Source organism: Dendropsophus ebraccatus, chromosome 10 (assembly GCF_027789765.1).
Source record: "Dendropsophus ebraccatus isolate aDenEbr1 chromosome 10, aDenEbr1.pat, whole genome shotgun sequence".
NCBI classification, from domain to species: Eukaryota; Metazoa; Chordata; class Amphibia; order Anura; family Hylidae; genus Dendropsophus; species Dendropsophus ebraccatus.
In genome coordinates this window covers 28,595,449-28,614,908 of record NC_091463.1, presented here as the reverse complement: position 1 = coordinate 28,614,908, position 19,460 = coordinate 28,595,449, and the positions used below count along the sequence as shown (strand labels likewise).

Here is a 19,460-nt window from a genome sequence, read left to right as displayed (position 1 = left end):
AAGGATGTAACTGTATGCCTATTTTTGAGGCAGATAAGCAATGCCTATGACAGGCACAATACAGTGCAGTGCAGATCAGCTTTCAGTGTAATAAGTCTGTCATCAGGCAATCAGATAGTGAAATCCCCATGGTGGGACAGTAAAGTAAGGTAAAAAAATTTATTTATATACAGAGAGATAGAGAGAGAGTTTTGGAAGAAGAGCTCACAGTTTTTCAAAATTGTGACTTGGTTTAAGAGCATTGTTTTGGTTTAAGAGCTTTCTGTACTGGGTGGGAGGGGGAGTTGGGGAGGGGAATGGTCTGCATAGCGGGGTCTACAGCACTGTACTCTGACCCAGGAAGTCTCCCTCACCTTCCAAATCATAGCAGATCCACTTCAGGCTGGGGCTTACATCAGGGGACAGGACTGTGGAGGTAATCTCTTCATAGCTGTAACCCCCCTCTCTCCCCGGACAGAGAGTGATGCTGAACTGTGCCCACATCTGCCCTGCTCAATCCCTCATACTCCCTGCAGTCTCTGTCAGTCCTGATTGGCCCATGGTGAGCACACACCCCTTCCCCATTGCTGTCATGTGACCACACAGAGCTCTGACAGCAGCCCTGCTTCTCTATTCTAGCCTGTTGTACTACGCTACTGCATTATGGGAAACTGCATCTTCATCCTGTATCTACAAACTGCTGCTGTTTTTCAGGTTTATGCAGTTACTATACATTATACTCAACATGCTGATTGCTTTACTGTACAGTAACTTATAATATTTCATATTCTGCTGTTTATAAATGTTTGTTTCATTTGTCTTACCTGTTATTCAGAATATAAAATCATTATTTTGGGGTGTGAAACCATCTTACTGCATTTCTATGATTTCTTAAGGGAAAATTTGCTTTGGTTTAAGAGTGATTTGGATTACAAGCGCGGTCCTGGAATTAATTATGCTCATAATCCAAGGCACCACTTATTGTGTTTCCCCAAAAATGAGACGGTGTCTTATACTAATTTGTGCTCCCACAGATACACTATGTCTTGTTTTCAGGGGGTGTCTTCTTTTTTTCATGAAAAAGAATTTACACTTATTGTTGAACAAAAAAAAAGAACATTTATTATATACTGTATAGTAGTTGCCATCACAAACCAGTATCTATATATATATATATATATATATATATATATATATAGAGAGAGAGAGAGAGAGAGCAACACACAAATAATCCATATAGCCCCCAGCTATAGTCCAGCAAAAAATATTAAAGTATTGTATTGTCCCCCAAAAGTAATACAAATCCCCAATATACACTTATTATGGGAAATGCTTATAAAGTGCTTTTTCCCCTGCACTTACTACTGCATCAAGGCTTCACTTCCTGGATGAAATAGTGATGTCACTTCCTGGATAACATGGTGATGTCACTCCCTGGATAACTTGGTGATGTCACTTCCTGGATAAAATGGTGATGTCACTTCCTGGATAAAATGGTGATGTCACGACCCGACTCCCAGAGCTGTGTGGGCTGTAGCTGCTGGAGAGGATGATGGCAGGGGGACACTGAGGGACACAGGACACTGGAGTGACACTGAGCATCCCCCTGCCATCATCCTCTCCAGCAGCCACAACCCGCACAGCTCTGGGAGTCGGGTTGTGACATCACTATTACAATACTTTAATTTAAAAAAATTATTTATATGATCAAGAGGCCTCATAATTTATCCTATAAAACTGTACTCCTGAAAGAAAAGACCCCCTTCTTATTAGAATGTTTTTTTCTGGTACCATATGAGGTCTGTAAAAGTGTACAGGGTACAGTTTTTCCATTATTATGTAGTTACAGCATGTCAGTTCAGACCTGGATTGATTCAGTTCTTTCCTTAGACAACAGCATGATGTAAGTCTATGGGGGCGCCTAACAGTCCCCGGAGCTAAGCTGCAATACCAGATGCAGTTTGTGAACAAAAATGTTGCTACTTCTAGTGGAAAGAGTTAATTTTTTTCTCTCAAGTTATACAGTCCCTTTATCTTGTGTTATATGAAAGAAAAACACAGGGAAAATTCAACATTTAATACTGTAATAAGTACATTAACAATAACGAGCTGAACATCAAGTGTTATAGGCTTAAAAAGCATCCGTCATGAAAATCCACTCTATAAGACATGCTAGGGAGATGCTATAAAAGACTCTACCCATCCAAGTACTATATAGTTGTCCATTCATTTCAATGGCTGCCATGTATTGCTACAGGTAAAGTGTATTTTCTACTCCAATATCCTGCTTACAAATGGAGGGTTTCTGGTGGTCGTCTTATCTTCAAGCCCGCATCGTTTAAAAAGGAGATTTGTCTAGACTAGATGCACCTCTATATAGTCAAAGAAGTTTTAATTTTCAATAGTGCTTTATAGCCAGTACCCTTTTCTATTAACACTGTGGGTAGGCAGACACAGGGATAAAGAAAAGTAAAAATATTTCTGTGTCAGGACCCCAAAAATAGCATCCCAGATCATAAATCTTGCACCCCTGTGGCTATGATTTCAAGAAGTTGTGTAAAAAAAAATTCTATTCAGTGCTTCAAAGAGTTACTGCTGATACAGATACAAAACAAGTAGAAAGAAGCGGGGCACCTTCTAGTGCAGTAATTGGAGGTCAAGTAAGAGAATTTGAGAGTAGGTGAACAAATGAATGCTCACCTGTTTAGGTTGTGCATATTTAGGCTTAACACTATCGAAAAGTATCCAGTTGGGCTGATATGGTTCCCTAAACCGCTGTATACAACTTCTAAGCAGCCTGCGGCACGTACCGGCCGCAGCAGAAGTTGTATACCCCAAAAAAAGAGGTTTAATAACCCGGGCGTGTGACAGGCAGAGATGGGGAGGTAGTCATCTGGGCGGCTTCCCGTCCATCACTAGTCACCGCACTCTTGTATCGCGCTCGGAGGGGATGATTGACAGGCAGAGAGGCCCATCAGCAGGTTAGACGAATCTATAGCTCCCTAGTGCACATGGGGCGCTGAGGATGAAGGTTTGTCTCTAACCTTCTTCTTTGGTGCCTTTCCCATGCTGTAATCCTATGTCTGGTAAGGCAGCTTGGCGCACTGGGGGCTGGGCTACTGCCCCCAAAGTACCGGTCTGGTCCAGTCAACTGATAATCATTAGAAGAGGCGGGCCATCCAGGGCCATATCAGCAATTGGGGCGGTAGCCCCGCCCCCAGTGCGCCAAACAGCCTTACTGGACACAGGATTACACTATAAATGGCACAGGAATGGCTAATAAAAGGGGAGTGGTCTCTAATTAATAAACCTTCTGTATCAGCCAAGGTAAAACAAGACTACCAAGTGTGTCTCTAACTCTGGACGACCTGTTACAGCCATATAATACATGGACAGGTTGTTAGTTTAAACCGTTACTGTGTAATGCCTGATTTCCCCTGTGGTGGCACTACAGGCAAACTGGGTTTTAACTCCTCTACAATTTTCAGCTGATTGCTCAGGATCCCAGCATTGGGAAACACTGCGACCATCTTATTTAGGGACCTTTCTAAGAAAGAGACATTGACCAAAGCAGACAAGCTACTTATAATCTGTGGATCAAACTGTGTAGTGTATATTTTCTAAACCAAATGCAAAAATCAACAGATAATATGTTCTGCTACTGGATTTTATCCTATGGTCTATGAATATATTATAATATGCCAAAACAGTGGTTATGTGTAACAACTTCTATGAAGCAGTCTACCCTTGAAGGATTTTTAGATAAAGGATGTCATCAGTTTCTCATCTTGAGAAATTATTCTCAGAAGTTTCTAAGTTCTCTTCTCAGACTGTTATGGAGTGGCTTTTCATCATGTCCATGGTTGTTAATCGTATTAATATTTGTTCTCATCATTCAATCAGCACCCTGAAAGATAAAATAAGTAGACCGATAAATAGGTTATTTTTAAATAAAACATAAAAAATTAAAAAACACAAACATATCTGATATTGTTAAGTCCATCTTCTTATCCTACACGGTGAATGCTTGAAAAAAATTACAAGGAAACTTTACTATCAAAGTAGTAGTAAAACATTAAAAAAAACTATAGCACAATTTTGGTTCTGGGTTCTAACTGTTATATTTGAACTGCTCATGCATAAACATAACCCCTTAAGGACTCAGACATTTTTCCTTTTTGCGCTTTTGTTTTTCCCTTCCCGTGTTTAAAGGGAATGTACCATCAGGCCTGTGCTCAAGTACTGGAGGCGGGCCGACCCACCCCCAGTGGAAGGAAACCCCCGCCCCTCTATGATTCAGCTCCATTGATTCTAATGGAGTAGTGTCATAGAGGGGCAGGGGTTTCCTCCCACTGGGGGTGGGTCGGCCTGCCTCCAATACTTGAGCACAGGCCTGATGGTACATTGCCTTTCAAAAGCCATATCGCTTGTGTGTTTGTTTTTCTACCTACAGACACATATGAGTTCTTATTTTTTGTGGTACCACTCGTTCTTTGCAATGAGACCTAATTTTTGCAAATATGCTACGAAACCGAAGAAAAAATTATTTGCGCTGTAAAATTGCAATTGATATGTTCCTCAAATCAGTGCTATTACGATAGGCAGTGTATATGACTTAATCATTTTATCTGACTGCTCGTAAAAAATTAAATCCTTTAAAAAAAAACTAAATGTGTTTAAAATAGCTCTTTTCTTATTTTCATAATGCTTTTATTTTTTGGCCTATAGGGATATTTGAGGTGTAAATTCTTGCATCATGATCTGTATTTTTTATCAGTATCTAGCTTATGCAACTTTTTGGTCACTTTTTATTAAAAAAAATGATGTGACCAAAAATCTGTAATTTTGCGCTGCGTGACTATGTTCACACAGTGTTTTTTCATCTCCTTTTTATAAAAAAAAAAATGACATTCATTATTGTTGAAAAGGATATATACAAAAGGATACAACGGTGCTTTGGTACTTTGATCAGTAACAACAATGACAGCAGCTTGAGGTGAAGTAGAATAAGGAAAAAAACTGAAGCAGTACATAGGGGCCGTATAGGAGGCCTTTGCCTAATTAGCTTTGTACTCTGCCAGCATATAGGTGAACTGTATGACTTGAAGAACTCCACATACTCACGTTTAGAAAACTGTTTCATATCTGACCGCCTTCTGCCTCTCAGTATTGGTGACCGCCCTGATAGATATTATGAGTCACAGGTCTCTGTCTCTGGGTGAAGCTAACTAGTAGAAGCTTTTCTACTTAGTCAGGCTTAGTCAGTAGAGAGCGGCTTACTTGCAATGTGCTCTACTGCGGATCAGTCTTTTCTATCTCCTTCTCAAGGGGGTGACTGTCCTGTTGTAAGCAATCCTTAGCGTAGGTAAGGAGGTCTACCCCAACTCTTGGTTTAGCACTGCATCTAGCTAGTTACTTGCTTCTAGCCAAAGAAGAGGTGTAGTTCTTGTCAAGACACTGGTCTAAGCCAGGCCTGCTTAAAGGGACACTGTCACCTCCTTTGTGCATTCTGACATCTCTACACAGGTGTAAAGGGTAAATTTAGCGTTTTTCATACCTTATTTTATATCATACGTCATGGTGTTTGTTTAAGTACAAAGTGTCCTTTTATCAACTGCAGATTGTATTGAGTAGGCGTGGCCTCACGGCATTAGCGCCACTTAGCCCCACCCCCTTGGTGCCCATTGGTTGGTCGACGTAAAGGGGGTGGGGTCTAGACCTTTCGGCCAGCCTGTTCCAATGGCCGGCAAGGGGGCGGGGTCAACAGTGGCTTTGTGGGCGGGGGCTAAGTGGTGCTAATGCCGCGAGGCCCTGCCCACTTAACACAATCTGCAGTTGATAAAAGATCACTTTTTACTTGAACAAGCACCATGACGTATGATATAAAATGAGGTATGAAAACCGCTAAATTTACCCTTTACACCTGTGTAGAGATGTCAGAATGCACAAAGGGGGGGGGGGGGGCAGTGTCACTTTAAGTCACTGCAGCAGAAATCTGTGGCTTGTCCAACCCACTCTATAGAGAAACTTACTAACAACTGCCTTCAACTGCCCACCTGACAGGGAATCCCTATCTTATATAGGGTGGTGTGACAGGAGGTGTGTGTGTGTGTGAGAGAGAGAGAGAGAGAAGAAGTGTACAGAAAGTCTGCTCAATAAAACAATATACAAGCAAGTAGGATAACTTTTTTCACATACTGCAGCTGGGCACCGGGGGAGTGAGACACCTAATGGCTGCAGCAGAGAATGCAGCTAAAAATCACTTGGTGTGACACCTGAACAAACTAGTTTTAGGGGCCTACTTCACGAAGCGATAATCAGCCGAATCAGCCTGATTCGGCCGATGATCGCTCCGTGGAATAGAGAGAACGATCAGCCGATGATCGTGTCATCGGCTGATCTTTCATTTAGGTTCAAACCTAAAATCATTGGTCGCCACCCGCGCATCGCTTCATGGAATAGCGGGTGCGGTGGGCTGCAGGTCTTCTCCTTCTCCAGGTCCCACGCTGCAGCAGCTTCGGAGCCGCCTGTCTGAACTGACAGACCACTCAGATAATCACTGGCTGGGACTGCCACGGCCAGTGATTGGCTGAGCGGTCTGTCAGTTCAGACAGGCAGCTCTGAAGCTGCTGCGGCGCGGGACCAGGAGGAAAGACCTGCGCCTGGACAGGTAATGTATGAAACAAGGGCTGCAAGGACATCGATAATGATGTCCCTGCAGCCCTCGCTAGACGATTGTCGGCCCGTGGAATAGGCCCAGTAAATGAGCGCCGATCTAGCAGATCAGCGCTCGTTTACATCGTTGATCGGGCCCTGCTCAGCCAATGGAATAGGACCCTTACCTGGGTGTGTTAAGAAAAGAAGAAGATTGTCACGTGATCATTTGGTATCACTATAACTGATCAGACCCAAAGAATAAAATGACAATGTTATATTAACGTATGACAAAGAACATAAATTTAAAATGCAAAAAAAAAAAAAGACAAAATAGCATTTTTTTATAATTATGGCTGTTAGAATGCGACAAGGAAAAAACAATTAAGAGAACTATTTCGTCAATAAGACAGAATATGAAAATAAAAATATAAAACAACCAACATGTGCTGTGGTTCTTAGCAGGCCTATAACCCCCATCTACCATACCCAGATAATGCTCATTCTACCACGACTATCCCTTTAAGTGAATTGTGCAAACTATAGGCACCCTCTTAATGCATTCCTCAATCAATGTCATAACCTTACATCAATAAATATATGTTATTGTTGCTACCACTCTTCAATGCATCTTTAAATGTCTTAAGCCAGCATTAAATTATTAGTAAAACATGACTTATACACATTACATGCAAATCTAACCTGACCTTCTTGCATGAGCTTTTGTACAGAACGAGAACTTTACTTTTCCTCTCAACAAAGGTTTGTTATTTGTTGTGGAATCTCAATTCTGTAAAATTCAAGGTTTCAACTTACATCTATAGAATAAACCAAGTGCAGCACTTTGTCACTGACCATCTCGACTGAACCCAAGACAAGTATCCAACGATTCATGCCAAGTCTCCATAGATTTACTAAAATTCCAGAAATATTTTCTGCTTTATTGCATTGATAGAAAGTAACAAAGAAATATGGGAAGATGGGTGAATAAGTGCCGCACACGGGTTCTCTTCATCTCTCATAGCAACCAACACAAAATGTAGATGTATGTCTTGCAGGAACATTTCTTAAAATATCTCCAATCCACTTACAGACTGTGCGTGTCTATTCACTTTACAAATCAAAGCGCTTGGGCTATATTAACCTTACTGTAAGTCTCAAGGAAGAAGAATCATGTGATTCATCCAGTATTGTTAATGTTAGATCCCATTAATACAAGGTCTCTTTATGATTTGACCTAACCTGAGCTTGCACATTTGAGTTGTTTTCTTGAAAGAACATACGCGGTCCCTCAGTCTGAAGATAAAAACTTACTGGCAGAATAATTCGATTTTTATTTAACCCCTTAATGACGCAAATCATTTAAAATTACTGCCGTTTTATGTCTTTCCTTCTTGCCTTCTAGAAGCCATAGCCCATTTAGTTTTCTATCTACAGAGCCATATGAGTTTTTTTTTGTCTATAGGGCTAATTGAGGTGTAAATTTTTGCGCCATGATTTGTACTTTTTATTGGTATCTTGATTGCATATATTCAACTTTGTTATCACTTTTTATAAAAAAAAAAAAAGAAATTCCCTTTGCACTGCATGTATTTATTTATTTTTTTAACACACTAATTAGTAGACCCCCCCCCCAGTCAACTCCTATCAGCGCAATGCACTGATTGCTCATAGGGATCAATCTATCAGTGCCCGACTACTAGGGTATACTGAAGCCTCTAATCATCAATCCCCAAGCCGGGACCTGCTTCATTATGCTGCTAAGGCCTGCTGCAAGCAGTATAAAATCATGAGAAGCCGAATAGACTATTGAGGATGCCTTTTTAACGGCATTTAAGTGGTTAAATAGCCAGAGTGGCCCAACTGGGCTAATAGCTGCAGTCCACGGCTGCTGTAGCAGCATGGTACAGAGAGGGCTCATGTTGTGAGCCCTATCTGTACCCTGTTTGGGATGGCATGCTATAAGGGTATGCCTTAAAATACAGTGATAAAAAAACACCAATATTTCTAATTGAACTTTGATTTTGTGACAATGGCCTATGGTATTGTACTTTGTACTGACACAATGGGGGAAATTTATTGTTGAGTCTAATAGCTGGGAATTTTCTAACTAGTTTTAGTCATTTGTAATTCTACTTGTGCCTGTTGAAAAAATTGAGCACACCATTTATTTTGTCTAAAAACAAGTGAAAAGTATTCACCTGACCCAGAGCAGACATAGGCCTGTGCCAGTAGGTGCGAATTATTGATTTTTGCACACATGATAAATAAGGTGCAAATCAAGGATTATGTAAATATTTAGGCAAATACACAAAACAGACTGATTATAAAAAAAATTGCATGTAAGGGTGCCTTCACACCTACCGGATCCACAGCGGATCTCACTTCTGCGGATTCGAAGCGAGAACCGCTGCGGATCTGGTACCATTCACCCCTATGATAGCACATATTCGCAGCGGGATTAACATCCCGCTGTGAATATGTGCTTTAACCCCTCGCTGTCCGCAGCCCCACCACCGCATCCCCATCTCCGATCTCCGGCCGCATCCCCCCATCCCCCACCGCATCCATTAGCCCGCATCCCCTATCCCCGGTCGCATCCTGCAGCCCGCCGCCGAGAGCATAAAGTACCTGCTCGGTGGCGCGGCTGCAGTGAGGCTCCCGGCTCCGGTCCCGCTCATTAGCGGTTCTCGCTTCGAATCCGCAGAAGTGAGATCCGCTGTGGATCCGGTGGGTGTGAAGGCACCCTAATAATTATTTACATGTCGAATGCTGGTTCATAAATACCACTTAGACCAAGAAATGGCCTCAACCAACACTTGTTTACCGACAAATAGGAGCAAAGCCCTTGATAAATATTCCCTTATATACAGTATTTTACCGCTAAATGTATGTAAAAAAAATTGTGAGGTGAGGAGAAAAAAAATTAACACATTTTGTGGGCTGTCCCTTTTTATACAGTGCCGCTACGGGTCAAAATAGCAAGCTATCATACACCTGCTGAACACCTTGGGTGGGGTACTGGTGCTGGCACATTTCCTTTAAATGACTGGATGAGCATTTTTCTTCAATTTCTATCCAGTGTTCTGTAAATATGTGCATAAACTTAAAAAAATAGACACTAAGAACAAACCCATAGGTAGTATAGTAGTGGCCAATGCAACAGCACCACCACATAGAAAAGAAGAATTCCAGCACTCACCAAATAAAGAAATGCTTATTAAGTGCAAGTCAAGCCGGTACATGGAGGACACACACGTTTTAGCTACCATAGTTTTCATCGAGAAACTTGAAGACGAAGTGTTGAAGCCGGCACTCCAGGACGTTGGCAGCTAAAGCTTAACTTTTATTCATGCATTATAAACTGGCGAAATGTATGATTGGTCCAGCCAACTCCCAGAAGCTCATGCACCAACTTTTACTTCTGTTGCTACACAAGATTCCTTCTATGGTGAGCTGTATCTTCTTTATTTTTTCTATTTTTGCATACTTTTCATCAGCTCCAGCTAATGAAGGCTATGGTAGTCGAAACGTGTCCTCCATGTACCTGCTTGACTTGCACTAAATAAATCAGCATTTCTTCATTTGGTGAGTGCTGGGATTCTTTTATTCTACTGCCTGGGACTGCTCCAACCACGCACACCACCAAACTTACAGGGTGCCGTCTTCTACCACACCAGCACCAACACATGGCTCACCAGAATCACAGCATGGTTATAAAGCTAGTGAGGAGGGAAAAAATGATCTGGAAAATATTCTCACAGTCCCCTTTAACACTACTCTATATAAACCCTAAAGCAAACCAACATCAATGAAAAGGTACAATCTAGAACCAATTGAAGAGTATAAACAATAGCCATACGATGAAACGTTTCCAATTCAGATATTATGGTATTTCCAATACCAGATTAGGACATCTCTTCTCCACTTGGTTGTATTGTTTCAATGAGAAGAGACACCTACTAATACACAATACACACAATCCATTTAGTGGGATTGGAAAACCCCCTTTATTTGTTACACTTTCGTATTTCTGAGCTATACCGGTAAAAAAGGTATTCATCAAAGGAGTAACATCTTTTCCTAATAGCTTGAAATATCTATATGTAAATTCACAAGTAATTGAAATCCCTTGTTGCTTCTCACAATGCGCAACTTCAACATTTTATAGTGTATGCTAATGTGAACCACCTATTCACTCACATTAGCCTCTTGTAACATTTTATGTCAACCAGGAATATATAAAAATGAACAAGAGGTCATTGTATAGCATGCATACAGATGTAAATACATACACATATGGCTTGTATAAATGCATTTTGTATACTCTACAATTTCATGAGTGCACGGCGGACATATACATCCATTTAGCAAGATTTAAAAGGGATTCTAAAAGAATGTAAAAAAAAAAAAAAGGTGCCTCATTTGTACTTTTTAAAAAAAAAAAAATTTTTATTTTCCTCTCTAAAGGATTTTTCAGCCGTAACATCTCTATCAAGTTGGCTATTTATTGCAATGCTGAATTGATACATTAAAAGTAAGCATAAGCAAAGTATTGATGATTCACCAATGATAGGTCTGATGCTGCCATAAAGAAAATCAGGTTATGAATAACAAACTATTATATCTCTTTACTATAGGACAATAAATATAGGCTTGATGTTTTACAAGAATACTTATAGAAATACAGAATAAAAAAAAAAAAGTAAATTCCTGCTATGGCATGGCTCTTGATTTCTTCAGAATTATGGCTCATGTGCATAGCTGTATAATGATTCCATGAAGGCACAGTATATTTATTTCCCAGAACCCCCCTCTCTAAATAAATGCTTTGGGAAAAGATTATCTAACTTCTGGGATGAGATATGTTACAGTCTTTAGCACTAAATACACACCTGCTGAGACCTTGCATTGGCCTGAGAGAGAGCAAGGCCATGTTCTGTCCACCTTCAGAACATCTGTGTGCCAGATAGAGATGAGCCAATCACTTGGAAATTTGTTTCGTGAAGTTCACGAATATTCCCGAATCGTATACAAACCAATTTTTATTAAAACCGGCAAACTATAGTAGCTACAATAGCAGGACTATTACAGAGTAGCGATTTCTTTCAACACCTGTTGCTGTGACAGTGTCAGAATTGGAAAATGTCTATTTAAAAAAGAAAAATGTCAATTAGTCTATCAATCATGCAATTTCCGCCATGGACAGTAGTAGTGGATCAACTTTTAGCAATAAAGCCGCGCTCTGGTGCTGAGAGTTGACCCTAAAGATACTGTGGTCAGCATGACCTCAGCATCTATAGGACTTCTGAGAGAGAATTCTCTCTCAACTGTTCATCGGGGCTCTGCGAAGTGATTGCAGAGACCCGATGGTAGCCAAGGAAGCCCTGGCTACGGAGGCCGGCGGGAGGAGGAAGGCTGGGCATGCGGGGCGCACGTCCGTGAGCTCTGCCCCCTCCCCTCTCTCCCCTGCTGCTGTCACAATATTGTAAGAGTGGCAGGGGACAGAGGAGAGGGGGCAGACATAGGGTCTTCAGCTTATGATGCATCAATGACCCATGGTTGTGAAAGGGTTAATGAATTTGAAAAGCTAATTTGGAGAATTTGTGAATCGATACAAAGCGAGTTTGTCCCTATTAAGAAAGAGGGTGGGCTGAAAGATGTTAAGCTCATCAACAACTCATCAGAGAGGTCAAAAAAGAACCAAGATGAATATTTAAAGAATTGCACATCTCACTTGTCTTAGTTAAAGAGAGTATTCCAGGGTAAGAAAAAGCAAAAACAAATAAACTAACTGTTTTTAACAATACTACACGTCATTAGGTTGTGTGAAGTATTACAGCTTGGCATTTTTCACTTCACATGAGCTGAGCTGCAATACCCCACACAAACTGAGGACATACTGTATTCAGAGCTGTTTTTGGAAGAAAGCGGCTACGAAATGTTGTTGAGCGTCGACCTATCAAATGGGCACTAGCTTCCTCCTTGTTCCCTGCTCGCTGTCTGTGCTATTACACGCACAGACATCGAACATGTTTTAGCATGTACCCTATCCTCATGATAAGGGACAAGTATGAGATCGACATCTGGGCCCCCAGAGATCCCTACAATGGCACCCCAACTCCTTTGTTGTACTGTACTCTGATGTACTCATCTATCTTTGGTGGCTCCATAGAGGTCATGCTCCCAGCAACATATCCATTCAAAACAGAGGAGCCAGGATGTTGTTCTAGTTACCCCACGGGCCCCGAGGTTTGACTCCTTCAGTCTTAAACTTATCACTTATCCCTTAATTATTTTGTTCCTTCTAATCCCTGGCCTCCCAGTTATTTTACGTTTGCTCAGAGTTCTCCTTTATGAGATCTTTTTAAAAGTTGCATTTTGTGTTTCCCTTTGTTGTCCTTGAGTTGAAATTAGTTGAATGATCTGAAACATATAGAATTGCTCAACTAACAAAAATAGTTCACAGAAAATGTACAGCACTGTGACAGACCATTTGAGGACACGGTAGCATCATAATCATCATACTCAAGCTGATTTTCAGCAGTCTAGATTTGTTACATAAAACTAAATAGCATATGAACCCAAACGTGTAAAAAAAAAAGAGAGAAAAACACCTCGGCATTATAATGCAATATAAAAGAAATAACAAAAAAAAAAATCACAATAGCAAATTACCTTAAGTAACTGCTAGTTTTATACCCTCTCCGATAAACTAGGAACGTTTGTCTCAGAGCTACCAATAAACAGAAGATTTTTCTTTTTTTCTTTCTATCCTAAGGTTTGTCTGGGTCATCCCATTAATTTGTTGAAACATAGAAACTGTGACAGAAGGAAGACTCGGAGCATATTGTGATGAGCATTTCGTTAGAATAAAGAAAAGACCAAACGTATAAGGCCTGCGATTTGCGGATACAATAGTTTCTTATACTGACTTGCTTTTGTTTTCCCGTGCAACATGTTGCAGAAGCCGGGCTGTGAATGAGGGGGAGCTGGGAGCAGGTGGAGAAGTGGGCCCTTTGTGGAAGAAGCACAATTACCTGTATGTTGATGGAACTCGGGGGAAGTGTTTATCACCCCATGTGTGTTACAAGAGGGCAGTTATTACAGTTTGCTTTTCATCAAGAATTGTATTGTCGCAATTAAAGAAGTTATGTTGGAAAATATTTCTCTTTAATAGAAGATGAGCGACCTCTTTTGTTCAAACGATGGCAGAACAGCAATGATATTCATATTGAGTTAGTAAAGCACTGTACGTGAATATATTCACCCTGTTCAGAAAGCACATTGGACATCGGAGCCTTTGTTACTTTCAAGTGTTCTATTCATGCCGAATGGGGTCAAGCCTTGCAATTATTATTCATTACTATTAGTATTAATAACGACGATAATAATAATAATAATAATAATAATAATAATAATAATAATTATTATTATTAGAAAGTTTGTCTGAACCTGATAGCTCGCCTGTTAAATCCCACTGCCTGAAATAGATGGATGCTGCCCTAAGTCTGCCTGGAAAACATGGGTACAGCCATAGACAGCCCTGGGGCTGTGTCTATCTGTTCCAGGCTTTGGCTGAGCAATCAGGTTCAGGTTTGGCCAAACTTACTGTAATTATTCTTCTCCTTATTATAATGCTATAACAACGGTGACTGATAATAAAATTTTTTTTTAATTATTAAAGTGAATGTACCATCAGGCCTGGGCTAAAGCACTGGAGGCGGGCCGACCCACCCCTAGTGGGAGGAAACCCCTGCCCCTCTATGACACTACTCCATTAATATCAATGGAGCTGAATCATATAGGAGCAGGGGTGTCCTCCCACTAGGGGTGGGTCGGCCCGCCTCCAGTGCTTTAGCCCAGGCCTGAGGGTACATTCACTTTAAAGCGAATGTACCATTATATTTTATACATGAATGGATCGCCACTGGTGCAGGGATGCCGGTGCTGCGGTCTATTCCCGAGGACTGACCAGGCATGAAGCATTGGGGGCGGGCCCACCAGGTCTCCAGTGTGACAAAACACCCTCTCTTCTGTGACGAGGCTCCATTGATTCTAATGGAGCTGTGTCACAGAGGGGAGATTGACAAACTGGGTGCCGGCTGGCCGTCTCAGGTGCTTCATGCCCAGCCGGTGCTCAGGAATAGACTGGCGGTGTGCGTGAGAACCAGGCGCCGGTTCAAAAAAAGGACTGCGGCATCGGCATTTCTGCGGAGGCGCCAATCTATTCATGTAAAAATGGATGGTACATTTGCTTCAGAATAATAATAATATTTTCTGATCCTGCCTCTTAGACTTTGTTCACACATGTTGGTAATTTTGGTATTTTTGTGGTAAAAAAAAAAATTATAAATACTTGTCCACAGTTTGTATTACTTGGTTGTACATGATATATGTTCAGTTAATGCCTGTTAATACAGCTTTGGTCTGTAATGGATGCTGTTTTTAAGCTCTTTTTTTCAACAGATCTGGGCAGGTACATATTCATACTGAGCCTGCTGGGCTCTTCTCTGAAACAGCCCCGAGCAGCGGTTACAGGGCACCCTATAGCTGCTGGAGCGGGGAGGCTGAGCAGATAACACCAGGTACTTATTCACGTATTCATATTGCTGTGACACTTCATCCTACTCCTGCAGCTATAGGTGGGTGTATACAGTATTTGAAGGGGGGGAGGGGGGATCACCAATGTTGCTCTATGGCAAAGTACCTACAGGGACAGATGGGTGGCATTAGAAAATAGCAGGGACGTATAGTGAGCCTGCTGTCATTTTTCTTCACAAAGCAACCTCAGCTGGAATCCCTTTGCAGCCTGCCCCATCCCCATAATCAACGAAGCCCTATATAGGATCATTTAGTTTAGTATACAGGACTTCTCCAGAAACATTCCCTGTCGCGTGACCCACCTGTGAAACACGAAAACAGCCCTGAATTGTTAGTCATACCCAATTAGAGATAATAAGTGCTAGGTAGTTCAAGTAAATTGCCTAAATATAAAATTAGGTTTTATAAAAAGGTTAACTGTCCATGATTTTTTTTACAAGTTGCCCAGAAAAAAAAGAAAAATTTAGATTGGAAGCTCTGCCAATAGATTTTGGGGAGAGAAGGGATGGGTAAGGAGAAAACACCAATCACAGCATCATGGTATCTATTACAGACCAGAGCCATGACACTAGCTTTTTCAGTAGTTAAGGGTTGATAAAAAAAAGGATGTAAAGAAATAATTGGTTGTGTGAACAAGGTCCAGTACGGAATGGCAGATTGAAATTCATTCATTGGTCCTTCAGTGTAATTGTCTATTGTTCCAGAAAAACAAATAGGATTACCCAGTTTAGAAAATGTCCTTGTAATGTCAGGAGGGGTAAAGAGTGAGTGTAGCCCTTGAAGTAAATCCTCCCATTGTACCTGTGTACTTTATGTTATAAGTAAAATGGCAGCCTAACTGGGTAATGGTCCATTCCTATAATAGCAGGAAAAATACAAAAAAAGGAAAAAACTTAAAAGGGGTAATTTACCCAAGAGGTAAAAAAAATTAAAAGTTCCCAAACCTAGCTGGTCTTACTCAGCAAGTCTCCCTGAGTATTTTGAGCCATATCCTGTCTTTCTAGCTGCCGCCGATCCTGAGCTAAAAGTTTTTCTAAAAGCCAGTCTGTATCCAAGATGGTGGTGGCCAGGAAACTACATTTAACAGCATGTATTGCCAACGGCCAAGTATCAGCCCATCGCTGGCTCAATCTGCTTCTGTTTTACACTGTAAACAAAATATCTATCACTCTATCTAGTCTAGTGTGGGGTATTGTGAGTTTTTTGAAATTCTAATGGAATTTGGGGGGGAGGGGCTTGGCTCAAGTCCCTTAACCCCTTAAGGATCCATGACGTACCTGTATGCCAGTGGGTCTGGTGGCACTATGAACTGAGCTCAGCAACGCAAAAAATTATACCCATACATCCCCATATATGAAAAAACTAAAAGCGCTATAAATATATCATGTCAGTTTTACCGTTAAATGCATTAGATAAACACGGAACCCCCCAAAAATGTGCAGAATTGTGTTTTTTCCCCAATTTCACCCCATAAATAATATTTTGGGGGTTCTGTCATACATTTTATGGTAGATTGAAAGATTTAATTACAAAGTACACCTGTTTCTGAAGAAAACAAACCCTCACATGGCCCTGTAGATAGAAAAATAAAAAGAGAGTTATAGCTCTTAGAAGGCGAGGAGGAAAAACCAACAGAGCAAAAGTGTATATTGGCCGGGTGCTTAAGGCCCTTTTGGGCTCTGTCCTTTAAGGGTCAAGCGTATCCTCTCTGTAGCACACCTCATGAAGTTAAAGGCGTTGTCCGGCGATAAAAAATTATTCACAGAATAACACACATTACAAAGTTATACAACTTTGTAATGTATGTTATGTCTGTGAATGGCCCCCTTCCCCGTGTTTCCCCCCACCCACGCTAGACCCGGAAGTGTGGTGCATTATACTCACCGCATATCGTGTCGTCCACGGTCTCCGATCGTCAGCAGTGACGTCTTCTTCGGGAGCTTGGCGGATCTTCCCGAGTGCCGGCCACCCTCTGCAGCGTCATCCGAAGCTCAGCCGCGATTGGCTGAGCATAACTGTGCTCAGCCAATCGCGGCTGAGCGGCTGATGACGCGGCCACGTCATCAGCTGCTCAGCCGCGATTGGCTGAGCACAGTTATGCTCAGCCAATCGCGGCTGAGCTTCGGATGACGCTGCAGAGGGCGGCCGGCACTCGGGAAGATCCGCCAAGCTCCCGAAGAAGACGTCACTGCTGACGATCGGAGACCGTGGTCGGCACGCGACAGGTAATGTATAGCGCACCACACTTCCGGGTACACGGGTGGGGGTGGTGGGACACGGGGAAGGGGGCCATTCACAGACATAACATACATTACAAAGTTGTATAACTTTGTAATGTGTGTTATTCTGTGAATAATTTTTTATCGCCGGACAACCCCTTTAAGCAGGCTCCACTGTAATGCAGTTAACCAGGAATTATTCAGATACAGTATATACAGTAAACTCCAACAAAAAGGAACATTAGCGGAGCGCGCTTCATAGCAGGTGGGGGCCGTTCATGACAGGCTGCAGCGATCGTGCTGCAGCGTGTCATTTACTCCTTAAACACCAGGATCATGGCGCGGCCGCGGCGTTTCAGTGTAAGTGACTGGGGGGTTCCCTGTCACTTACCGATCGGGACCCCCGCAGTGTTACTGCGGGGGTCCCGATCGTATATCGGACCGCCGGAGGTCTCTTACCTTCCTCCGTGTGGTCCGATCGGCGATCTGCTCACTTAGCCTGCACAGGCAGGCTCAATGAGCAGATCGCCTATCACACTGATCAATGCTATGCCTATGGCATAGCAGTGATCAGTGTCTGCAATCAAACTAATGTATGTAAAAGTCCCCCAAAGGGACTTCAAATGTGTAAAAAAAAAAAAAGGAGTTAAAAACATCAATACACTACTCCAAAGCCCTCCCCCCAATAAAAGTTTAAATCACCCCCCCTTTCCCATTATATAAATAAAATATATAAAAATAAATAAATAAACATATAATATACCGTAGCGTGAGTAATTGTCAGATCTATTAAAATATAACAAGCGTCATTGTGATCGGCCTACACGAAAAGAGGGGAAAAAGTGCGCAGCTTACCGATTTGATGTTACATTATCTATAAAAAAAATTTATAAAAAGTAATCAAAACGTCCGATCTTCACAAATATGGTATTAACAAAAACAAGAGATCATGGCGGAAAAAATGACACCCCATACAGCCCCGTAGGTGAAAAAATAAAACTGTTATAAGCGTCACAATAGGTCCATTTTATTAATAATTAATTGCCAAAAAAAGGATTTTATTAAAAAACAATATATAACATTAGAGAATCTGTGTAAACCTGCATATGGTTGTGTTCGGACTGACCTATAAAGTAATAGTATCATGTCGCTTTTACCATATAGTGCATAAAGTAGACACAGGAACCCCCCAAAAGTTACCATATTGCATTCTTTTTTACGATTTCACCTATTTATATCTTCATAAATAATAACTTTGGGATTCCATCATACATGTTATGGTAGAATGAAAGACGCCATTACAAAGTACAGCTATTCCTGTAACAAATAAGCCCTTACATGGCCTGTAGATGGAAAACTGAAAGTGCTGGAGCTCTTAGAAACAAAATTTGCACGGTCCACTGGGTCATTTTGGGCCTGGTCCTCAAAGGGTTAAGTCGGGTTAGCCAAGTGTCACCAGGAGAATATGTGCCAGAAATAGAATCACAAAGCAGTCAAAGTACAAAGCTTAGGTCAGTCCAGGAATAGCATGTCAAATACAATTTACAAAGACAAAAGTCGGCAAGCCTCCGATTGGTAGGAGTGAAAAAAACTGGGCCTCTACCAGTCTAGGAAGAAAAATCCTGTGTGATATATTCACAATAATTTATGGGTTTAGTATATGTTATCGATGGGTTGGCTATCAATTGTTCTCCGATGTCTCTCATTGACAAGACATTTCCATGGATAAAACTAGGAGGATTCTACAGAGCAAATGCAACTAAACACAGGGAGGAACATAAATGCCATGCAGCTCCATGCACTAGTCGCCCAGTGGTAAAAATGGGTGAATCAGGGCTTAAAAGTGATTGGGGACATCAGATTATTCTTGTCTTCTATCACTACAGTGATAGAAGAGGGATTCCGCATCAGCTACATTCAGAAATCATTTGAGATACAACAATACATTCAGCATTCATTTATATTCAAACATCTGCACACAAAATCATTTTAGAAAGAGAAAAA

At 41.4% G+C, this 19,460-nt stretch overlaps 1 protein-coding gene across 2 annotated transcripts in view; it reads right to left on the bottom strand.

Annotated features, from left to right (window-relative positions):
* Nucleotides 1-2,092: 2,092 nt before the first annotated feature.
* ADGRD2 (adhesion G protein-coupled receptor D2) overlaps nucleotides 2,093-19,460 on the bottom strand; it is a 126,382-nt gene continuing 109,014 nt past the window's right edge. For both annotated transcript variants that reach the window (XM_069985986.1, XM_069985985.1), the window contains exon 26: nucleotides 2,093-3,886. In XM_069985986.1, the coding sequence (XP_069842087.1) occupies nucleotides 3,879-3,886 (8 nt within the window). In that variant the 3' untranslated portion in view covers nucleotides 2,093-3,878. The remainder of the gene's footprint in view (nucleotides 3,887-19,460) is intronic.